The sequence below is a fragment of the Astatotilapia calliptera genome, chromosome 5 (assembly GCF_900246225.1).
Source record: "Astatotilapia calliptera chromosome 5, fAstCal1.2, whole genome shotgun sequence".
NCBI classification, from domain to species: domain Eukaryota; kingdom Metazoa; phylum Chordata; class Actinopteri; order Cichliformes; family Cichlidae; genus Astatotilapia; species Astatotilapia calliptera.
In genome coordinates, this window is record NC_039306.1 from 9,371,342 (window position 1) to 9,396,667 (window position 25,326).

The 25,326-nt window shown below is 39.6% G+C and overlaps 1 protein-coding gene across 15 annotated transcripts in view; it reads right to left on the reverse strand.

The window, feature by feature from the left end:
• Positions 1-25,326, reverse strand: part of eif4g3a (eukaryotic translation initiation factor 4 gamma, 3a) — a 68,523-nt gene that overhangs the window by 21,757 nt on the left and 21,440 nt on the right. For 3 of the 15 annotated variants that reach the window (XM_026167120.1, XM_026167116.1, XM_026167109.1), the window contains 14 exons: positions 23,066-23,098; positions 17,747-17,767; positions 17,179-17,202; positions 14,911-15,090; positions 13,264-13,375; positions 12,919-13,079; positions 10,285-10,410; positions 8,808-9,000; positions 7,479-8,246; positions 6,586-6,674; positions 4,108-4,396; positions 3,750-3,874; positions 1,525-1,644; positions 21-176 (listed from right to left, as the gene is read on the reverse strand). In XM_026167120.1, coding sequence (XP_026022905.1) covers positions 21-176; positions 1,525-1,644; positions 3,750-3,874; positions 4,108-4,396; positions 6,586-6,674; positions 7,479-8,246; positions 8,808-9,000; positions 10,285-10,410; positions 12,919-13,079; positions 13,264-13,375; positions 14,911-15,090; positions 17,179-17,202; positions 17,747-17,767; positions 23,066-23,098 — 2,397 coding nt within the window. Of the gene's footprint in view, positions 1-20; positions 177-1,524; positions 1,645-3,749; positions 3,875-4,107; positions 4,397-6,585; positions 6,675-7,478; positions 8,247-8,807; positions 9,052-10,284; positions 10,411-12,918; positions 13,080-13,263; positions 13,376-14,910; positions 15,091-17,178; positions 17,203-17,746; positions 17,768-23,065; positions 23,099-25,326 lie in introns of all 15 variants that reach the window. The other 12 variants (XM_026167108.1, XM_026167107.1, XM_026167115.1 and 9 more) reach the window with 11 other exon arrangements.

A 25,326-nucleotide genomic window follows, 5' to 3' on the forward strand; every position in this document is an offset into this window, starting at 1 on the left:
TATGGTATATTTGGCCCTGCCTGTGTTTTCTGAATCTCTGGATCCTCTGCGAGGCCCTCTCTCTTCAGGCCAGGCTTCCAGGCATTCTCTGATTTTTTTAGCTGAACATCATCATTCACCACCACGTTCATGATGATCTTCCTGGGTGGAGGCCGTCGTTGCCCAATGCTCATTATCTGTGAATATAATGAAAGAAATCAAGAGAGAGTTAACATTGCTAATGACATGACTTAATTACATAAAAAATAATAAAAATAATAGGAAATAGGAAAAACAATAGGACACAAACAACACGACTACCAGGAGGCACTCATTGAAGTATAAATTATTCCAGCTCTGTTTAAATAGACTGCAGTGTGTCGGTGGCTACAAACCACCCAAGTATTTTCCGTGACTCTCTTTTGCATTTTTTCATTCATTTGATTGTGATTGACTTGCCAGTGGAAGTTCCTCCCATTGTTATTTTGAAAGTTCAAATGCACCTGACCAGCTAGCCCTACCACTTCCTGAATCGTGTTTTCCGTGCTGGCTAGCTTCTTGACCAGGTTGCTATTGTGGCGATCCTCAGCTGCTTTTCCAGAGAGGATCTTATCCTGCAATCAGATGGACTCAAACACAACTAGTGACAGTTAATAGAGGACCCACAGCAGGTGGAGAGCTGGTTCCTGCCAATTATATCTCAAGATAGTGAAGTTGGAATGTATCGAGGAATGGGAGACTCATGGGAGAGGCATCTGATTATAATGCATACTGCACTGAATCCCCACAGTAGCGGATGAGGTTTTGTTTGCATATATACTTGTGCGTAGGCATGTTAAGCTTATATTCTGCCATTGTCATGTATTAACGTGCTAAATCAAATTACAGTCTATTACACTTCGTTTAAGAGATATTACCATTGTACTAATCAATAAATAGATATATCAATAAATCAATAAATAACACTGATTTAACACCGTACTATAATTACTAAATTTAATTACTATAATTTAAGAATTATTAATTTATCACAAAGTAATGGAGAAATAAAATATTTGCAACTAAGAAAATAAAAAACATTGTCAAATATATTATATAGATTCTAAAATATTGTATTCTTTTAACTTCTCAACATCCAGTTAACTGACAAACCACTCAGTTAGGTTACATTTTAGCCACATGCTCAACATCCATAGTTTACTTGAAGATGTTAACCTTTCTTATCGAGTCTCATATATTGATCTTGTAGCTATAGGGTTTCCGTTTTAAGATTTCCATTGTGGATACAAAACCCTGCCCTTAAGCAAATCTCTCATGGTGCAGTGAACGTTAACACAGAATGCAGACAAACGTGGGTGCAACCCAAACCTGTAAGAAACACTGTATTAACCCTATGGATTATTAATAGGGGCACACTTGATTAGCTTAATTCAGTCTTGACAAGTGTACAACTAACTGTGTTACACTGTACACTGGAGTAGAAGCAGTGTGAGTAAGATTTTATGAATGACTGTGGCAGCTTGTGCGAGTACATGTGTGACTCACCGCAGAGCTTCGTCCTCCAGACATCTGTCTCCCAAAATCTGCGAAAGCAGGTGTGAAATCGGGTCCTCTGGAAATCACCCTGGAATCCACCGCTCGAGACGGCAGCTTGTTTTGGTTCATCTGCATGAAACATAACATACACAAAGACATACATAAACACACAAGGTAACCCTAACAGCAGGGGGAGCAGTGATACCCTGGTAATCTGGTAATATTGGCAACAGGGCAAGATGAGCCTAATAAGCGTGTGTGAGTGTGTTTGTGTGTGTGGAAGGATGAATTTCTAACCCGGTAGTCACTTTTAAAGGTGGCCTCCAATAAATGACAGTCATACTACATTATCAGTCTATTGTTTATATGTTCTTCTAGCACCGGTAATAAATTATGCTCGGCTTGTTCTGCGGGCCGTACAGTAAGAAAAGTCAGAACCAGATGTGGAAGGGGAGGACAGAAGAAAGGAACGCAGGAGAGAGCGAGATAGTTGTGGGGGAGGAGAGAAGAACAAATCCAGCTCTTTGTCTTTCAGCTGTCCTTGACTTCCTCTTGACTCTTTTCCAGTGAGATTTCACTTTCTCCCACAGAGAAAATGAGACTTTGGGATTGTACCAATCAACTGTTCGCCGGCCTGGTTGTTCTTTTTTGAGAGATGGGGGAGGGGCATGTGCTCTTGACACTGCCAAGTGTGACATAATAGCAATGTGATTTTAATCAAAACAGCATTTCTGCAGGCCATATGCTCCACCCATACATATGTGTGGATCGGAGCAACAAACTAAAACAACGTCTATTGTCGCCTGTTGACATGTGGTTGAAAAAATCCTTTTCATCCATTTCACAAAAAAAGGTTGATTTGAAACTAATGCTACAATTAATGATTGTTTTCAGCACCATTATTTTTTAATCTTTTAAAAAAAAATGGCATTATGAATAATGCCCAGAGCCTGCTGTGATTTCTGTGTTTTAAGTCTGTTCTTTTTTCCTCGACCAACAGTCTAAAACCCAAATGACAATAAATGCACAACGCTTTGAACTTCACGTTTGAGAAGCTGAAACCACAAGTATTTTTCAGATCAATGAGATAGAGTGGACTGTTTGGAATTAGTCTACATCATGGAGAACATTTGTTAATACCTTCAGATCAGGGGTCAGCAGCACACCTCTTCCAGCCCCTGCCGTGAGTGCAACTGTGCTTATTTTCAAATACATGCTGCTGGAGACCATCAAGACTCGTCATTCACTGGTGTAAGCTATTTAAACTCCAGTCTTTTGGATTTTTGCTGCAGTCCTTTGGTGACTTTGAAGGGAGCAGAACCACATCATATTGCATTTATTTCCTTCGTACGGTTTATGTGAGTTGCAGATCACCCGAAAGTCCATCGATAGCGAAAGGGACAGCTCTTGCTTCAAGCACTGCCAAAGCGAGAGCTAAATTTAATACACCTCAGGACCACCATGGGCCTCCAGCTACCACACTACAGCCTGCTTTAGGAGGAGAGAAGACCATCCACTCATTTTCTTAGCTCCTCGTCCAAGCAGGGGGATATGACCTGGATAAGTTACCTGTCCATCACAGCGTTAACACAGACAACCACATGCTAACATACGCACTTAATGCGAGTTTAGAAACACCAATCGACCAAGTATATTTCTGGACTGTGTGGGAAGAAAAACCAACACAGGGACTTCATGCAGGCACAAATGCCACACAGCAATGCCCCAACCAACAAGGAGGGTCAAACCAAGAGCCTTCTTACTGTGAAGTGACAATACTAATAATTGCACCATCAAAGTCCTCCAACTAAAACGAGACAATGCTTTTGTTTTGTTTGCTTCTTACTGTTCTGAGGCCTGAAGACTCGCTGAGCACCTTTATAACGCACACATCAATATCCCCTCCTCAGACAAAGATGCCCAAAACCTATCATTTTTTTTGTCACTAAATGATTTAAGTGATAAGAGAGTGGTGATAGATATGGGATTTTAGCTAAATGTCAGCTGAAGTCTGGTAACAAGAAGTCTGGCTCTGGGAATAAATAACAATAATGGAAAAAATAAAGGAGGGGTTTAGCCCAAGATAACAGAGATGGGCCTGTCAAGGCCACATATCTGCAAAAATAAAAAATAAAAACCTGACAACATTTTCAGCAATCTGTTTATCTACACAGATGTCAGGCTGTTTAAAGCTTTATGAATTCTGCAAGACTGCTGGGCTATCTGTAGCTTACCTTGTCCAGCACCACATCGCTGATCGGTGGGAGCCCTTCAGGCTTCTGTATGCAGGCAGGCATGAACTGGAAGCCCAACAGAAACTCTCTGTTATACTGACGTTTCCCACTGGGTTCAGTCAGGTCTGGACAGCCAAGCAGGATTGAAGAGGAAAGTAAAGGGGGAAAAAAAGGATAAACAGATATGAGAAACAGACAGAAGTGCTGAGCTTTTCATTTAGAGGCAGCTCTAAATATAGAAATATAAAGACAAATATTTTTATTTGTAAATGCAGAACTCCATCCTTTGCTCCCTGGATTTCAGTTTTGCCTTGGGTCATTTGAAAACACTGTTCACACAGACTGAGGTCCTTCTCACCTTCCATGTCTGGAGGAGCTCCGGTGGAGTTCTCCTTGTCTCCAGGGGTGGCTCCGCTGTCGCTGCTCTCCGTCTCCGAGGTGTGGCCTGCTCCGTTCCTGATTGGCTCCAACTCTGCTTCACCATTTTCCTCTGGAGCAGTGGGCTTTCCATCAGCTTCTGGACTGCTACCAGAAGCAGGAGCAGGGGTAGAGGTGAAGGCTGATGGTAGGGGTGCTGGGCTGCTGCTCAGAGGAGCTGACTGCACAGCCTGGTCTCCAGCAGGCTGATCTACTGGCTTAGTCTCATCCTATGAGGAGGCAAGATTCCATTAAGGTCCAAGCGTGTTCAAATTAGGGTTAGGGTTACATTTAAACATATATTTTTAAGGTGTAATTATAACGTACTTGCAGGGCACACTTGTACATGAAAGCTTAGCTTTGAAATGGGTATTCACTGATTAAATTAAGGTCTACTTGTTTATTTTCAGGATAGACCAGTATATTAAATCTGTTGAGAGAAGCCGCTGTTCTGCAGCTCTCTCAGAAATTATTTTACAGGTTTTAACTGCCCCCACCCCCCCCAAAAAATACATATTTACTGTAAAATAAACATCTGGAAGTCCCTTACATATTACACACTAAAATGATAGTTCATAAAAAAAGAAAATGTAAAAACTGAAGCACAACATGCTGCTTTTAACAGACTGAAACAAATGGTGACAGAGTTCAAAGACATCCTGCTGGTATCATTTATTTCCCTTTACTCTGTCCCCACAGTCATTTAACTAGAATTTGAATAGCCCAGTGCTTTTAGCAGTCCTCATCGTGGAGACTCAAACGCCATCTATGCACATAAACAGCACAACAGGAAACACCGAACTTCCTCTGAGTAATACAGCAGAACAATTAAAATACAAATACAGTCTACCATCAACTCAACTATAATACTTGTATTACAATATAAATTCCCATCGGTTATTATATAAGGATGTAACCTTTTTACTTTTGGCTGATGTATGGGAAAAGCTTGTTTAGTAAACAACCCGCTGTATTCTTCACCTTTCTTTTGGCTAGTTATGCAGTCTTAGGGAATAACAGCACATTTCACCCAGACAATATATCTCATTTCATTAGTGTGATTGCTGCATGCAGAACCCAAACAACATTAAGCAGTTCAGCTGAACTTGGCCAAGGTATGCATGCAGTGTGACTGCTATTCATGAGAATGGGACTCATATGCTTTAACAGCTACCTTCATCAAAGTTTACAAATCTAGAACAAGGTGTGTCACCAATTCTAAAAATTGCCTAAAATCAACCTCACCATGCTCTTAAAAAACCTTGGCCATGAAAGAAAAGGAACAAGGGTGCCAGACAAAAGTTTAGATGTAGAAACAAACTGAAGCGTACTCAGACAGCTTAGTGCAGTGTGAGCACAGCCCAGCAGGTGGCAGGGGAAGGGAAAACAACAATGCTAGGACATGGTACAAGACAGCTACACACAGGGTATAACCTTCATCAGAGACCTAAAAAAAATTCAAATCAAACAATGCCAAAGGTGTGGAGATATTTTCTGAAACACCACTTATACATGGCATGGAAACACCACTCTGAAACACCACAAAATTTTTAGTCAGTGTAAAGGGTTTCCTCTTTTTTTCCCCCCTCTTTTACTCTTTGTGTTTAAGATAAGATAAGATAATCTTTATTAGTCCCACATGTGGGAAATTTGTTTGTCTCCTAGTGTGCTTTGTGTATACGATACTAATGTATCTGTTACTAAACCTTCTATTTTTACATATAAACTTCTGGCTTCCAGCACTGAGATGAGCTGAGAACAGAAACACATAATGAACTTTTTTAGGCTTATTTATTATCTACACTCCTAAGGTTTTATGTTTAAAACCTCTCTGTGTGACTTTTTGTTTTTTTGCATATAACGGCTCAAAACCTGTTCAGCATAGACTAAAAATAAGCCATTTAAAGCCCTTTATTTGTTGGCCAGTATTTGGCGGTGTTAGAACTCCGCCACAGCAACAAGCCTGTGCAAAACCATAAAAGAAAGGAAACGAGAGTGGAACGGAGATGGTTTTACATGCAGTGGACTGGCTGAGCAGTGGAGATGATGGATAACTCCTTGCTGACGATAACAACACCCCAAAGTCATTTATGTCTGCTTCCCTAACCACACATGTGGAAACATTTTCCACTTGAACTTTTGCCCAAATTGTGCCTTTCCTCCTCTCTCCCTCTCACATTCCTGTAACACTTTGCAGGACTACTCCTAAATGAATTAAGACAAAATAAAAACTATTTCGGAGAAAAAAAAATATCACAGTATCTCAAAAAATTATCGATTGTTTATTCGTCCACAGACTATAAGCCACTTCTCTCCAGAGGCTAATAAAAAAGAATCTACAATTTGATGTCAAGCTCAATACCTAGGTTTTCTTTCCTCTCTTCATCCTGAATTATGAGTTAAGAGGCCAACTTCTTACCTCATCCACATTTTGAGGTGCATCTCCAGTAGAGGTCCCTTCATTTGGTTTTCTCCAGGTCTTTGGTATTGCAGAAGCAGTCTGATTAACTACAGGGAAACAGAAACGCAGGAACTTAAGATCACTTGCAGCCAGTCAGTAAACAAGCAAGTCATGAGGGATTTAAAAGGTAAATTTGATTTAGTAAGAATGATGGCAAGAAAAGCATCTTTTTACTCAAGTTACAAACCCATTATGTTTTATCAAACTATCAATCAATGCTCCATTTCAGACAGTTTTTACTACTGTCTCTATGATTTCAATGAGAGGAGTTGTCCTTAATATGGCTCTAACCTTCAGTTTGAATATTTTGACAACCAGAACAAAACTGAGTTAAAGGGAGACGGGTTAAATTTGCTTATTTCAGCTAAAGGTCTGCATCCAGATCCAGTTAAAACAAACAAAATTCATAGAGAGAAATGAAAATAAAAAGTCGACATTCAGTGGGTGCAATGCCGAGACATGACCCTCAGTTTATTCAGCCACTCAAAATGAATGAAGATTTCATAAAAAGCCCGTGTTCGCTACCAAACAAGTAGAAACAAGAAAGTGTAAAAAATATTTCCTCTAATTTCCATGACTTGACTTCCTTTCCTTTTCCTGTGTTATGTTTTGTTTGATTGTGGACTACTGAGGATCAGCTATTTTAGCACAGTGTTTGAAAAGAGATCATCTGCAAAAACGTGCCTTATGGATGTGCCCAACAGGACCACTTAATTCAGCTATTTATGTATAACATCATAAAATAGTAATGGACTCATAAAACAGCCACTCATTGGCTTGTCACTGCCACTTAGTTTATAGCACGCTTTTAAAATGCCACATGCAATCAAGAACTTAAACGAACTCAGTACCCGTAATAGGACTCTTCCTGGTGAGTGCTTGTTGCTGGGACTCTGTTTTGCTGTCAGTAACACCAACGTGTGCCTCTGCCCCTCCTCTAGAGATGAGGTCTTTAGTGTCTAAGGACTTGCTCAGCTCATCAGCCTCCGCTGTGGCCTGCACTAGAGGCGGAAGGCCAGGAGGGAGCATAACTGGCAGAGTTGGGACGGGGCTTGAGGTCAGGGTGACTGGCACCACAGCCACAGGTGCCATAGGGGAGAGCGTAGCAGCAATGGGCACCTCTGGCCTCACATCAGAGGGCAACGTTTGAGAGGAGGAGAGCTCTCCATAAGCAGGAGCAGATGCCTGGGGCTGGAGAGAAGGCTCATGAGCTTGAGTGTCCAGCTCAGTCCCAGAGTCTGCAAGGCCGTTCAAAGCCTTGGGAGCCAGCGATGGAGAGGCAGCTAAAGTTCGTGGGGCATCTAAAAGAGGCTTGTCTGTGTTGGGCATCTGAGGTGGTGCCGAAGAGGGCTTGCTCTCCCCAGCAGAGGAGGAGGCGCTGTGAGAAGATGCTGAAGTAGTGGACTCCCTGGCTGAGGGACGTTCACTAGTGTTGGCGACTGCAACTGGGAGAGTGACGGGGCGTGCCAGAGAAGCAGTGAAGGGAAGCTCGGGCTCGGGAGCAGGAGAGGGCTCAGATGCAGGAGTGTTGGCCTCCAGTCTCTCCAAGGGAGCGTCAGGCTGCACAAGCCCAGGTGAGGAAGACTTCTGGGCAACTGGCTCCAATTTTGGCAAGTCATCTAAGAGGAGGAAGGAAAATGATTTCAGAATGCAGTTAGCAAAGCTCAAGGTTTTTCCAATCAGAATCATGTATTAACACGCCTTTGTGTTAAAACATTACCAAATAAATAAATTAAAAAACAAACCAGAGCAACCAAAGTTCAACCATTTGCACAAGATATTGTTAACAGAGAAATTCCCGTGAAAGCTTGTCAAATCTTACAGGTATTTACAGGAAGAGCAGGAGGCACTGTTGATTCAATACTCATTTGAATGTGAAATGAAAGTGAAAGCACTCAATCTGCAATGTCAAAGTGATCTTTAAAATATCTGAAAATCACCAAAAGAAATACAGCTAGAGGGAAACACTGGTTGCTGTTATGGATGAAACAGTAAAATCATTGATTCATCAATTACATTACTTTAGTATTTTTTGAGCACCTAATGGCATGTTTTTACCATATGTACATACCTATAGTTACATATGCATGTATGTATTATGTAATGTAATAGGATTGGGCCCCTATGTGTTGGGGAGTTTTAGATGACATTTAAGGACAAAAGAAGCGTTCGGGGCAGACCTGGCCCTGGTTTGGTGTCTGAAGCCACAGCTGTCAACGGCTGCTGTGGCTGCTGGGGCTGTTGAGACTGTTGGGACTGTGGTGGTTGTGGTGACTCCAACGTGTAGCTTCCAGGATGGGTTTGCTGTTGCGGAGGAGGCTGAGGCTGCGACTGCTGCTGCTGCTGCTCCGGAGTCTGGCTGCTGCTCGGCTGCTGCGATTTGAGGTAGAAAATGTGAGGATAATGAGGGTGCGGCCATAAAAACTAGCAACACAGAAAACCAGAAAGAGAGGCACAAAGATGCAGGCAAGCACGCACACAAACAAATAAACAAGCCCAAATGCAGAATTAAGCAAAAATAAGGAGTCCAACGAGGTAGAATAAGAGGAGAGATGAAAGACAAGACAGGAGAAACAGAAAGACGGAGAATGAGGGATGCGAGAGGAAGGGCAGGAGGAGAGGAGAAGATCAGGACGATGCGGAATTAAAGCACAGCGAAAAGGGGGTAGATGCATTAAAAATGAAATTGGGAGGGGGCACAAAAAGACAGAGAAAAAGAGGAAAGACACTGTTAACATCCACAGAAGGACACAGGGAGGAAGAAGTCCTAACATCCCTCTCAGAATTCAGAATCCAGGGAATCTGTCTCATTTGGGCTTTTCTTTTTTATCATTTATTAAAATGTGTCAATAGCATTAGAACACTAGATTTTCCATATAAAACAAGGGCTACTTTTTGTTTTTTATAAAGCAGCAGTATGAGTAGTCGGCGATGTAAAGATCAGGAATGAGTACCAACACATTTCCATATTTATCTAAGCACGATGCCAAACAAATTCAATTTTTTATTTTGTTTGTTTGTGCAAGAATAGATTGAACAGAGTTAGTAGAATCTGCAACCTGAGTGGATTCTGATGAAGGAGTAGGAGTATAAAGAAATTACATATGCAATCTACTGTAAAAGGTAGTGAATGAACAGAAACAGTGAAAGGAAGAAAAGCAGGTGTAAGATTAACAAGAGCTGTTAAACAAGATTACAACAAACTTACTTATTGCTATGAGACTATCACATGCAGAGTGATATTTACAAGTTATGAACCACCTCCATATCTACACATACTGTATGTGGCATTTAATAATAATCTAACTTGGTTATTATCTTTATGTGAGCTTTTGAGCTTTTATGCTCCCAGAAACAGGCTAAGAAACCAAGGGAATGAACATAATGAATGTGCAAAGATTTACTTTTAAATATTGGCCCTGATTAAAATACAACAGGCATGTAACATTCTAGGCTGAAAGCCCTCATTAATTTCTTATGATAGGGCAAGATGGCTGAATAAACTGATCCTGTCTGACACACACAGTGGCAGAGAGGAGATTAGAGCAGAGAGCTCACACTGCAACCAAGGAATATGAAACCTTCCACCTCTCTAAATACTTCTACGTAACTACTGCAGGTGAGAGGTGAGTGAGGGTATTCCAGAGTAAGCCATACCTGTGGTGGGGTTGGTGTAGAGGAGGGGGGGCCGACAGGAGGCGTTGAATTCCTGCTCCCTGAACCCCCTGCCATGATCTCCTCTGTGATATCCTTGCCACCCTGATTGGGGTCACGGATACGGATCTGGGAGGACAATGGCACAAAAGAAGAAGAAGAAAAAAAAAATCAGACCTTACTAAAGCGCTCAAGTCTTACAGCAATCCTGCATCAGCAGTAGATGATGTATTTTATCAGCTAAGAAAGGAAGGAATCAGACTTGGAGGGAATCTCACACTCAAATTGGCTGTAAATGATGATATAATGACCAGCTTTTAATTCAACAAATACACGTATGTTGTACACGCTAGAAAAATTGTTATATCGGTAATATCTGGTACTTTTCAACATAATTCTCGCTGGACAAGTCAACCATCAAAAGTTGGGTGAACTGAACTTCTACACAAACACACGAGAGACGAGGGAAACTAAGGCTACGTTCACACTGCAGGTCTTAATGCTCAATTCCAATTTTTTGATCAAATCCAATTTTTTGTCTGCTTGTTCACACTACGAATAAAATGTGACAGCAAACGCGCTCTAGTGTGAACCCTCAAAGCGGCCCGCATGCGCAAAAGAAGACGTCACACAAGGTGCTCTGTTTAGACCCAGACCAAACAGTATTGTTTGACTGATGGCCTTAATATAAAGACTTGTTTCGGACTTTACGTTTCCCAATTTGCTTTAAGTTATAAAGTTATTTTGTTATTTACATATGGCCTAATAATTATCCTTATTGCTGTTTTAGAGAGGAGCGGTGCTTCAAAGGATAGTTGCAGATTACTGTCAGAATCTGCAGATTATACAGTACAAATAAAATGGTCACGTTTCTCCAACGTTGTCTTCCCAACAGTTTCACTGACATCTACACGGGACGGCCAGGAAGCGCTTGCGATGTCTTATTGGGCGCTTCTCCAGCACTGATAATTGGCATCTGTCTTGTGTCAGTGACGTAAAAGACGGATTTAATGCGACTTGACCGTTCACACAGCAGTCGCTTTCTGAAACATCAGATGTGTATCCGATTCAGTACCGCATATGAAAGTGACCCAGATCGGATTTGAAAATATCGGATTTGTGCCGTTCACACTGTCGTACCATGATCGGGTATGGGTCGCATAGGGTCAAAAAAGTCAGATTTGATGCGCTTTCGCCTGCAGTGTGAACATAGCCTAAGAAACAGTGAGGAGTTCCTTTCCAACTTTCCACCATGAAGAGAAAACACACCTTCTTTACATATAGGAATGAATGAATTACCTTAATTACCTTAAATTAAAACACAATTAAGTAGGAACAGTAGACCAAAAGGACACAACTACTTGCTTAGGGATAGAAGTGTTTCCTTAATAAAAAATAAAAAAAATACCCAGGCTTAGGACCAGTATGGAGTCAACCTGAAAATCCAAGTGATTCGGTATTTACAGTGCCACGAGAAAGTATCCAGCCTCTTTCAGATTCCTTAATCTTTTGCAAATGATGATTTAATTGATTAAGAGGAAAAAAGGTATGCAAATCTACCATTAGTTTTTCATGTAGGGCTAGGTAGGTTTGGACAGTTTTTCCCCTTAATGAATGAAATTATCATTTAAAAACAGCAACTCTCCAGCATGAAAAGGCACAAATTAAAAAGTCCCTTTAATGTGTGACTTCTTTTGTGTGGCTTCCTCTTGTTTTGTGTATATTCCTCTTGTTTTTATTTGTTCCTGTTGTCTTACTATTTGTTCCTGTTGTCTTACTATTTGTATTTCCTGCACAGTTTGTGTGAGTCCCCACAATTTCACTGTACATGTAAAATGACATTAAAAGGCTATTTGATTCTATTCTATGAAGAGGAAGTATTTAGTCTAGTTATCTTTGTCTAATATTAAAACTTGCTTGATGATCTGAAACCTTTAAGTGTGACATGTGCAAAAAACTAAGAAATCAGAAAGGGGGCATATACGATTTCACAGCACTCTATCCTCGGGGTGCCTCCCTTCCGCTACTTTACAGGATACAACGCGAGCTAATGTCATAGCTAGGGGCCAGCCAACGTCAACAAATGACCAGTTTCCAGCCCCAGAGACAAAAAATGAAGCATATCCAGCTGACAAAGAGACAAATAAATGCCACTGTAAGCATACCTAAAGGAAACAGTGTTTAGTCAAACTACAGCCTTGTCACCAGAGTGTTTTGGCCAACGCCCACCTATACAAAAGTGCGCAACAGGATGCTGATTCCAGTTTACTTAAAAGTTATAGGTGTCATTACTAACAAAGGTTTTGTAAAAGTTATACAAAATATCTTTAATATTTAAGTAAAGGATGCCCACTGAATTATGCCAGATTGTTGAAGTAGTCTGTCATCTCTTTATTTGTGATGGACAATGTATCTTCTTCAAAGGCTTTGAACGAAAATCATGCAGGTGAATAAAAAAAAAGAAAAACAATTTCAGCCTTGGTTGGAATAATTTTCACTGTGAAATCGTTGAAATTCTTATTTTTATGTTGTGTGAACTGACTTAGAGGTGAAATTTGTCCCAAAAAAAAGAAAAAGAAATAAGTATTGTGTCAACTTTTCCCTTTAAAAAAATTACAGAATTAATAGGATACTCACTGTTTTCTTCTCACGCTTGGTTGGTGGAGGTTGCTGTGGTGTAGGCACTATGATAGGGGGTGACGGGGGGTAAACAGACTGTCCTGGGAAGTAGGGTGGACCAGCTGTGGGAACGGGAGCAGGGACAGAGGGTGAGACAGGTGGGTGGTACCTGAGGGGATCTGAATGAATTTGCAAGAAAAGACAAACAAGAACAGAAGAAAGGACATCTTAGTTAAACCTTACAGTCACAGCACTGTAGGCACACAAGAGAGTTAGTGAGTGTTTGTGCTACTCTGTCATTAACTGAGATTTTATGGGTACAGGACTACCACTGCATGTGTATGTGTTGCATTAGTGACTCACGATATGGGGCTGGGTACTCCCCTGGACCTGGTCCAGGATAGAAGGTGCCAGACCCTGGGGGCTGTACAGAATACTGTTGAGGAGGTCCCACGTAGGGTGTACTGGGGCGGTACTGTATAGAGGACAAAAGAGAGAGACAACCAATGAAAACAAGACATGTACTGACCGGTTTAGTCTTTTATTTTTTGGGTCCTTTTTCGTTTTTATTTTTTTATTTTTAGCATTTGTGGGAGTTTTTATGGGTTTTAATGGTCCTTTTGATGATCCTTTGAATAATCCACTGAATTCTGTCTAGACCAGTTTATTATGATCTTTTAGGGTTGTTCAGAGGACACGCAAAATATTTGTGCATAACACAAAAGGCAATGCTGCTGCTGGTGCGCAAACTTTATACATCTAATGTGGAGCTATGAGTATAGCTGATACTCTGCTAAAGACATAAAGACCTAGCATGTGGTTTTACTCTTAGATGCTAGTGGAATAATTCTGCATGAATTAAACTGCACAGTTCATAAATAATTCTCATTTATGTTACACTAGAGCGTGTAGTAATCCTCTTGTTCATTCTCTGTCTGAAATAAACTATTTTCCCTCCCTTTCAGATTACTTTTGGCCCACTTCTTTTCTCATTGGCTGCCATTTTCAAACAGAAGATTTCAACAGCAGGTGGGAGGGGCTTCTCTATTTTAAGCCAGAACTTTTTGGAACAGTTTGAAGCTTGGGCTTTTGGCTCTCATACCTGAAAATTTGCATTCACCGAACTTGTTATTTGAAACTTTGGGTACTTTTTATATAAGCACCCACTACTGTTATAGTATAACCATCCATTGAGTTTTACACTTCTGACTCTGTGTCATGGGGGCAGCAGTCTAACCAGAGATGCCTTCAGGTGGATACAAAGGCATTCCCAAACTAACTGACAAATACATCCTATCTCGTGTGCTCTCGGTCAGCTCAAAGATCTTCTCCCGCATGGATGTGCCAGAAAAACACCCTGAAAACAACTTCAGCAGCTGCTTTCAATGCAAAGGAGTAACTGCCCTACTCTGTGGAAGAGACCACATACACTTGAGAGGAGGTTACTTCTATTCGAGAGATCTCTTTCTTAACCACTACAGACTAGCACAGCTCAATTTCTTGGTACATGACAGTGTAAATATATATGACAGAAAATAACAAAAAGCACACTAGGGCCACTTAAAGCAATTGTTAATGTAATCAAAAACTTTAATCTTAAATATGACCATTCATTTTTATTGCTGGGTGCTGTCTAAAATGTTTTCCTGACACTTTAAGTTTGAATAATTAAATATACAGCCACCATAAAACTGGATGAGGTTGGCACAAAGAATGGAAACAGCAGACAAACAACTAGCCTAGCTGTTTCCAAACAAAACATTTTAACACCACCTCTGAAGTGCTCTAATTTACATATTATATATCATTTGAATTCTTATCGGAGTTTCAAATTAAAATAACACAGAAAAGTTGATTTTAATACTCTTGGTGGAAACTTTCCGATACATGTTTTTGCTGAAAAGTAAAAATAAATGTAAGGCCCAATCAGAGTTGAAGAATGGTATTGATAAATAGATAGAGCAACTATTTTAGTAGTCTTAATTGTACCTATAATAGTGACTTCTTTACCTGTGGGATGTAGTACTGTGCAGCCTGGGGGGAAGGGAAAGGCATGGGTGCCATGGTCATCATTATTGGTTGATTAGTGGGGTAGACGGCTGCCGTGGGAGCTTGTGAGCCAGGCCGTATCGAGGGCGTGTTCGTCGGGATGGTGGGCCTTGCAGGCTGCATTTGAGTCCTCTGAAAAAACTGAAGATAACAAGGCAGAAAAAATAGAGAGAGAAACAGCAGAAGACATTGAATACTACCCCAGATACAAAGTCTCATTTCAGCAGTCTGTCATGCTTTTTCTAAACTACAAGCAAGTAGACTTTTAGACCTTTACTCCAGATTTGGTTTTTATCAGCAGCTTAAAAAAAGGCCAGTGACCACAACTTTCCCTGAAAGCAATGCTGCAGACAGTTCAGACTGTTTCATTAGACCCACTCTGAAAGTCAAAAACACTTTTATGTCACTTTTTCTCCAAAAATAACCAATAATCTCTTCCTTGAATTATTTACTAAACATCTCTCTGAAGTTTGGATTACATATTTTAGCTGGCAAGAAATGTGATGAATCAGATGAATATTTACATAGTGGCACCAGTCTGAATTTAGCTCACTTTACACACTCAAGTCCTTAATTTTTCATCCTGCCACAAACATCTAACCAGCAGCCTTAAAAGCACGATTAAGTCATTCAAACAGAGATGACATTTGAGTTAAAAAAAAAAAATGCCCACAGCACAGAACTGCAATCATCCGACTCGGTCAAACCTCATGTGTACATTGCTGTCGTGATCCCGGGCAGCTTCACAATGTTTCTATTGTTAAAGTGTCCGACATGGTCACGATTGAGGTGGTGGATCATTTGGTTTAGGTCAGATCTCTTGACTCAGATCAAAATTGAGTCAAGAGACTGCTGTCATATCTTTCTCATTACAAAATTTTGTTCTAGCAATTCAGAGTGAAAAAACTAATCAAGGCACAGATGCATTAAAAGAAACAAAGATTGTTTTCTCTGTGCTTTATTTCAGTTCTGTTGTGTATGCTACTGTCTTTACACCACTTCCATTCATGAATGTAACACAATCAGGGTTAAAATATGATTTTATCACAATTCTGGTGATTTTCCTGTTTGGGAATGATGGAACCTCTTTAAATCCATCAAGCAGTCATGATGTTTCTCCTGTCAATAATATATCCTGTTGCCATTTGCTACCAAGATGAATGGGATAGATTAAACTATTTACTATAAACATTGGTGTGTTAATACATTGTTTTGAGTCAAACTTCCGGATATTTTATCCGTCCCTTGTTGCCTTTTTTAATCACAGTTTTATTTGGGATTTATACACAGATGGAGATTTTCTGTGGTATGAATATTAGTAAGATCACGGTATAGCTGGATAAGCAACCTGGAGGCGAGAGATAAAACTGTTCCTCTTTTGACTGCTCATATTACAGGTTTCCTCAGTATATCATCTGCCTCCATCCCACCCCAAACCTTGCATCCTCTTCTATCTCATCAACCCACTACATCCAAAAACCTCTGTGGACTTGGTGGCAGCGTCACCATCTCCAAACCATACATCATAGCAGGTCTCAATACTGTCGTGTAAAACTTCACTTTCACTCTTGCTGCAATTCTCCTGCCAGAAATCACAAGACCAGAGATAGACCTGGTTATGGTTTCCTGGAGAAGGCCCTAAAAACTTTAAGGGAAAGCAAAAGTTTCCAGTTTTTTTTACCTGGAATGTACAACTAGAAAAAAGTAAAAGCTCAGACTTTTAAGAGCCCTTAACTATGGTTTTTGTTTTGGCCAATCTCGCAGCTGTACAGAATGTGCGACACAGGCCACTGACCTGCTCGTCATGCAGAAATATGGTCTTTTCTGGTGTGTCAAAGAGAACAGAAAAACAAAACAAAAACATACAATACTCACAGTCACTCCAGCTACAGTGGCTTTTCAAATACATGTCACAATCACTTAAAAGTTAAACATCAGAGAGGGTCTGTATTTGATTAGCCCAATGAATTTAATATGCTGAAACTTTGTGTGCTGGGCCTGAAGAAAGACCACCACCAACAGCTGTGACCGACTTCCAAATAAGCGGGACTCAAGCTGGGAATACCCAACCACAGTCACAGAGTGCCTCAGTGAAGAACAGAATGGAGAGCAGAATAAACAATGCTGTAAAACAGTCTAAAAATATCCAGGAGGGAAATCACCTTTAACATAATAAATCAACTTCAATGGCTTTATTGTAAATAGCTCTGTGAAAATCTGGGAAATTACCGGAAAAGTCATTATCAGTCTCTGCTGGCAAAGCAAGAGAACGAGACAGAGACAAAAAAATTCAGAACATTATTAACACAAAGGAGCTTTGTCACTTAAAAACAGGCTTAAAACAATCACTAAAACAACTCCCCCAACAAGACTGTAACCATATATACATAAATTAGTCACCTATATAACATAAAACATATTTCCAAGGCAGCAAACACATTTCTTTTCACAAAGGACAAAAAATTATCTAAAAGAACAAATACTTGGGAGGGAATATACAGTTTCTCTCTAATTGTGCATGCTGTTCATTTAACTGTGCAAGGTGATAGAGGATGAGTAATGAATGGGGAGAAAACTAAAAAATTATAAACTGAAAATTCCACTAATGATCCTCCACGGGATAAAAGACAGGACATAGGGGAAAAAATGATGATGAAAGTCCACCGTACTAAGAGTACACTGCAGTGAAGATGAAGGGGTGTATAGGGTAAAAAGTCAGGAGGGATGGGATTATTTGAGCATGATCCTCGTCATGCCATGCAGGTCTGCAGAGACTTTAGACAAAGAGGTAAATTACCTGGATGGGCCTGAATCCTCCCTTGGGTATTGAAAGCAGGAAAAAAAGAGAAAAGCCAATAGGAGACCATACTGGTGAGATTTAAGCGGCCACACACATCAACAGAAAGCTGTCCCATTACTTCTATCTAAATGACACAGTACCTGGTTCGGAATCGCTTTGGCAATATATATAACTAATATATATAAAATAATCTCAGAAAATGTGATGGGTAATAATTGGGCAGTAGAGCAGGAAAGACTCAAAAGTCACAGTCAAAATGTCAGATCGGTATTTCACTTGTTGCCATGTGGCACCCAATGTAACATGCACATAACTATTATTTAAACATGCATTTTTAGAAAGGGTTTCTTTGCCAATTGGGATGATTAAACCCTCGTGACAATGAAGTGGGACTTCTCTGCACCAGAGGGATCTCACTGTCACCTGAATCACTGGCTCAGCAAGAGGAGGGAGTGTTACGGGCTGCATGAACGATGAGTTTCAGACACATGTCTATATTATGGAGCAGATGGGCTTCATTTCAGTCCCCTGACCTTCATATGTTACTAGAATTGCCACCAGAGTTTAGGTGAAACCCAGGCAACAACCTCCTGGGATGAAATACGAAAACAAAGCAAAACTACCAAAAACAGCAGGCTTCACCTCAGCTAATTCAAATCACTAATCACATATGTACATGTTAAACAATGACAACGATAATTATAACAGTTATGGTGTTAATTATAGATGCAAAACAACACGTTTCACAGTTAGAAAATGTACTCATCCTTGCAGATGATTTGCCTCGCAGTGGTTTGGTCCATTCCCTACCATTCCTTAATTCATTTAGTTTGCAAAGAAATAAACATAAAGCACATGATGTGTATGACAATGTTCTTTTCTTCTAGCCATTAATAATTTTTTTTTTTTTGCATTTCATTAACTTCATGGTTTAATTTTTTTTGCTTCAATGCAGCTACCACATAGTTAAGTAGCAGCCACTCGAATTAGTCCCCTAATACATATTTTTGACCAGTTTGTTTGGCATTTTTTTCCAATATGGTTTGTATCAGTAATTGTGCTATTTAGCACTAATTAGCAGGTATCTGTGTCTGGAGAATGCAGTCGTACATTCAATAGATTCACCTTGCTAACAAAGTCTTTCTAATAATAGCGTTTCTCGCCACTGCTGTCCCTCTGGAGAATTCTCCCACAGACTTTACTTCAGGAGTACTGCGTCTCTCTCTTAACAGAACTACTTTACTGTGATACTTCTATTTTTAACATATTGCTAAAACCAACTCCTCAAACTCAAAAGAAAATGCTGAAAGTGAGTATCTTCATACCATTTAGGGTCACTGGGTTATTTAAACTTACCTAACTTTAGTTTTTAGTCTATGACAAAATATTTGAGTTAACTGAAAAAACTGAAACATTTTTTCAAACTTAGAAAACGAACTAAATTAAAAATATAGAGGAAATGTCCTTAATTTTCATCTTTTGGATTTGGTTTGGTCAAATTTATCAACACAACCAGCCTGAGGAGACTTTGGTGCATGTTTAATGAGATTTAAGATATCTGCATGACAGTGAGTCAACTGCTTTCAAAGTGCTGTCATTATGTCGTATTATCTTTTCTGATTTTCCTAAATCTTGTCCCTGAGAAAAAACCCTTGTATGATGATTTTAAAAAATATATAACTAAAACTAATGAATTTTAAACAAAATCATACTAAAAAAAACTAAACTGAAATGATCAAATTAAATCTGGAGTGTAAGAGAACCCACGCAGGCACAGGGAGAACATAAAAACTCAAAAGTCTCCACAGAAAGCTCCCAGGAGCCAATGGATTTAAACCCAGGACCTTCTTGCTATGAGATCAACATGCTTGACAGCTCAAATCTAATAAATAAATAATACAAATAAAACCTTTGATTTTTGAAAATTCAGGTTTACAGAGTCATTTACAGTGAGAAACTCTCAAGCAAACAAATGTTTATTTTAGTGGTAACTAATCTCCAATAACTCTGCTCTTTTGGTTCTCACACATACAGACAGAAGATGTGCTGAAAATCATAACAGCAAGTAAAAATCATGCTTATTTGTAGACAGACTTATCTTCTGACCAAATAAATGTTTGGATCTCTATGCTCACTTTACAGTGCATTGAGTGTGTTTCACTAAAACAATAGCCGTTTTCTCTGTTGGTATAAAAGGCCACTGTTTGTCTCCTCCTTCTTTCCGATTCCACTTCCGTGGTGGCACAAGAAATTTCAGCACCAATTTGTGACAGCCAGATCGTGCACTTGTTTATGTGTGCGTGCGTCTGTGTTTGTGCCAGTAAACACGCTGGTTCCACTTTGATACCATCCTATTAATAGACTATATGAAATTTGTCTACACTGAAGCAACCAGAAGGTGAGGATGTTACACAGCAAGTGACAGGGGGCACATCTTGTGGACCAGTGGGTGTGAATAACACATCAACCTCATAAACGGGCAGCTGCATGAATCATAGTGGTGTGAATCAACAAACACAAAGATAACAGCAGGCCACATGGATTGAATGTCAGAACCCAGACATGTCTAAGACTCTTAGCATCCACAAGGTAATACACAAACACCATCATAAATCCCAAACTGCAAGACATGAACACATCAACATGCCTCCTATTGACTTTGGTTTACACAGTGTCTACAGTCTAACAGGATCCACAGTGTTATTTACACAGGTATCAGCTATCACCACAGGAAGATGGGGCCAATCCACACACAATTTTTCTAGGCTCTTTTCTTGACTGCAGCCTACCTGACCACTACCTTGTCTTAACACTGAAAAAGAAGTTAAAAAAGCAATATCTTGGTATTTATAGTGGGAACGAATTCCAAAAATATGACAGATTTAGCCACATGAGCATGTAATGTTCCCATTTCTGTTTTTAGGAAATATATTCTATCCAAGAGCTTAGGTGGAATATCATAATTGTCCTGTTTGCATTAACAAAACTGGAGAAATGCCTTAAAACTAAGGTAAAGATTATCACAACAATTCTCTACTATGAAATTAGTAATTTGGTGTCAGATTGATGTCTGCTCCAAAGAAGAGCAAGAATTGACATGCACCTCAGATTACCTGTTTGATTAACAAATTAATTTTAAAAAGTAGGCCCATTCAATTTCACTAATAACATAATAAAGTCGTACAACTGCTGTTTAAGGGCACTTGAGTGGAAGAGTGAATACTTTAAACATAATGTGTACTCAATCCAAACTATAAAAACTAAAAAAAATTGTCTCCCATTCAATTAGAAATAAAATAATGGATACTGAAAGTGTCAAATGAAATGATTCAAAAGAGACACTTGGCTTAGGCCGCAGTCACACGGGCCCACACCCAATCATCTGGCCACCACAGGTCACTATGGAAAAATGTATATTTCCTGACCAATTGCTGAATGGTTGCTGGTGAAACTGGTTACAAAGAGGTATACAGTGCTGTACTGAAACCCCCCTTGCGGATGCTTTGGTTGCTGGCAGACTGCTGCAGCTGAGCATGGTTTGCGTGGAAGACCCTGACTTGTCTGCAAAGACTCGCCTACTACAGTAAAGCGTAAAACTGAGAACGTTTGCTTTCAAAGTCAAAGCTGAGCTCTCTGGAATGTTTTGACTCAGAACTTTTACCCTGAAGACCAACATTCTCCATTTCCAGTTTTACTACCACTTATTGTTGCTTGGTTATCTAAGGAGCTTGGAAAGAAAGCAACTAGACTTTGTTAAGTTTCTTGAAGACGTTTCACCTCTCATCCCAGAAGCTTCTTCAGTTCTAAAACCAAATGGTGGAGAGTCCCAGGTATTTAAACCCTAGTGGGAGTTGCCCCTTAAGAGGGTCATTGACCTAGTATTGATCATTACCAGCAGAGGTTTCAGGTGAAACCACTGTCAGACCTTGCCTCGCCCTGTCACGTAACATATTGTGATCACCTGATGCAAGACATGAGTGGGCGTTAAGGCTAAACTGCATTGTAGGTGGCAGACAGTTGGTGTGGTAAGCCACCTCCTCTGTTCAAGGATGGTTTTTCACAGTAGACTGCTTCTTTCACTCCTCTTTCAACCAATCAGCCTTCTCTGTCTCTATTCTATTCAGTTCTCTTCTAAAATTGCTGAGTCTTTTCCTATCGAGATGGCTCTTCCATGTTGTGCCATGGGTTTATAGAGTGGCTGTTTGGTTTCCCCAAGTAAGCCAAGAAGGATAACAGCAGCTCTATGGTAAAATTGTATGAACCAACAAAGCATCTCCATCAAAGTTATGAAAAGAGGAAAATGTAGAACTTATAAACCAAAGCTCGCCAACGTGGTTATATATGGCTGCTAACAGCGCTCTCACACTGGCATTTATTGATGATTTCACTGCTAATGGAAGCAACCAGATGAATGCAGAGGTATACAAAAGCAGTCTGTGTTCTCAGACACAAAGCGTCTGATGACGACTTTATGCCCGAGACTTCAAGCAGTCGTTGACTGAAAAGCATTTGCCGCAAACCGTTAAGCATGAGAATTTTGTCTGACTTGATGAGTTTCACTCTGACTACTTTTAAACACCTAAACTTTAATAACTGATTTAAAAGGTCATCATCTACCACACAGTCCTTTCTGTATTGATATCAACCTAAATTGTAAATTTGAATGCAGTGTCCAATATTTCTATTTTAAATTGAAGGTGCTAAAACAAAGTGGCTAAACACAATTTCTAATTTAAAGCATAAGGTAAAACAAAAATTAATATGCAGACAGAATCGCTTTCAAAACTGTCAATATAATGAATAACAGTGGTTGGTCTGTACTCTGCTGTAGACTATGTGTGTTTGAGAAAATACAAAACTGAATAAACTAACCAAGTTATATAATTTAAAAAGCATTAAATGTCAAGGTTTCTTGCAAAATCTTGTGCAAAACATCCTACTTTTTCCACTTAGAACCCAAAGGAATCAATAAATTAAAAGCTGATAAAGGCCAAATAACAGTTACTGGAAGGAACTAATTTCACCCTCAACATAAAAATAAACATGAATAGTTCAAAAAAAGAATCAGGAAACAGCTCGGTGCACCTGACTGGATATCTTGATTAACTAGCAGCACGGAAACATCCCATGACAATTAAACCCTCTTTAACTGTTTCCAAGATTCTTGAAGGCTTTTAAATCTGAGACTATTTTTCTCCTAAGGAACAGCAGACGCCCCACAAACAGGCCATTGCCAACAGGGCCCAGCAAACTGCTTTGATGATGATGATGATGCAAGAGAGGGAGCAGGAGGGGCGTACAGCAGGGGTAAATTACCTGATGGTGGGTTGGTCGAGGGCCCGTAGCAAACTGGTGGGGGAGGGAGGAGAGGTCCAGCAAGGAGATTGAAGCAGTGATGGCAAAGCGGGGAGAAGAGAGAGCATAAGAGAGACACAGATACAGTATAAGATGAGCAATGGAAGCCGACGCTTGGAAGTACAACACAAAACCACAGAGCTACAAAGCTTTAGAGACACATGGCACATGATTCAACACTAGTTCTCAGTCACAGCATGCATTTGCAAATAATAGCTTGCAATTGTTACTTGTAACTACCACATTGAATATAACAGATTTTAAGGCCAGCGAAGACACTGTGAGTAAATGTCAAATGCAGAAAAAATACATTTGATTGTATAAGGCATACTGCAGTGAAATAAAATGGCTTAAGTGGCAGAATTTAAAACAAGGCTTACTGGACAGTGACTTATTTCCTGTTAGCTATGCTCTTCTGATACAGAAAGACTTACAAACAAAGTAAATGAGACAATATTATACTGAAATATTTTCTTCTAAGCTTTTTGTGGTAAGATTTTTTTTTTTTTAAAGATCATTCCTGCTTTAAAGGTTTTCTTTCAACTACACTGAACATTTCAGGCATATATATTTCAGTCAAAGAGAAGCAGAACCACCAGCAAAACCAAAAGACCTGCTTGGTAGTTAATATCAAGCTTAAAATGGACCTATGATGGTTTTCTGTTTTTTTTCCCCCCAATTCAAAAAAAGTTGGAATGATTTCTAAAATAAAAAGAAAAATTGCAGTTACTTGCAAATAGAGATTGCAATCTAGAAGTTCAGTTCCTTGGAATTGTTCATCTGCCTGCCTAACGATCCTGGTTATTTGTTCCACTGACGTCTGATGCATTTGCATTACGACGTCATGTAAACGCTCCATATTTTGGTTTGGAAAGTATCCAAGGTGGCATCAAGAGAAGCGCTCCAAAAAAAAAAAAAAAAAAAAAGGACGTGAGGCTCACTTGCAACACAAGCAGAGCTTTGATCACAACAAAGGGGGGAAATACCTCCAACATGCTCAAACATTTGACCACAAAGCTAAATTCATATCATGTCCCATCCCGACTTGCAAACCACATAAACCTGTATTTTATTCACAATACAATACAGAAAACATATCAAATGATAAGGTGGGAAAATTTTAACTTTTAACAAGCAAATTTTAGCTTATTTTGAATTTGATGGCAGCAACACGTCTCAAAAATGTTGGGATTTGTTTTTACAACCACCTGTAAACATCTGGAAACTGAGGACAGTAGTTGCTAGAGTTTTGACAGGACAATGTCACCCTACTCTACAGAGTCTAGCTGCTCAACAGTTCTGGGTCTTCTTTGTCTTATTTTTTCATTTCATGATGCTCTAAATGTTTTCAGTTATTTAAAGGTCTAGACTGCATGGAGGGCAGTTCAGCAATCAGACTCTTCTACTACAAAGCCTTGAGCATTGTCTTGCTGAAAAATGCAAGGGCTTTGCTGAAAAGGACATCATCTAGATGACAGCAGATATTTCTCTGATGCTTTTCCAAATGTGCGAGCTTCAAATTCTATAGGCACTAATGCATTCCCAAATCATCTGAGATGTAGACTTTAAAACTGAGCACTCATAACAAGCCAGATGGTCCTTCTCTTTAATCTGATGGATGTAGCGTCAATGTTTTCCAAAAAAAGATTCAAATTTTGATTTCTGATTGCAAACAGTTTTCCGCTTTAGTTCTAGCGGTTTCTTTTATGTACCACTTGCTTTTTTAGCCAAGTTATTTGAAATGTGTTGCTGCTAAAATTTGTCATCAAACTCTTAAAATCTCAGTTTAAACATTTGATATGATTTCTATTTTCTTTTGTAAATCAAATATGGGTGTTGAGATTTGCAAATCATTGTGCTCTGTTTTAAATGTAAATAAATTCCAACTTTTTTAGAATTGGAGTTTGTGTATATATTCTTACAGTGTTGGATGTTCACATTAAACATGTCATAGTTGTTAATGAGGTAAGCATATCCATAAGTAATCCCTATGAGAGAAAAACAGAACCCATATGCTTTTTAAATCTTCTGTTTGTGAGAGGCAGCCAATCAGATGAAATTTAGCTTAAAAGGAGGTTGACCTTAAAGGGAAAGGAGGTGAAATCATTCATTTCAGTCAGAACTATGGGACCCAGTACAAGTCAAGTAATCGTTTTTATGCAAAGCCATTGTAGGAAAGTCAAAAAATAAAATAAACGGAACTAGAAATGAGCGCAACAGGT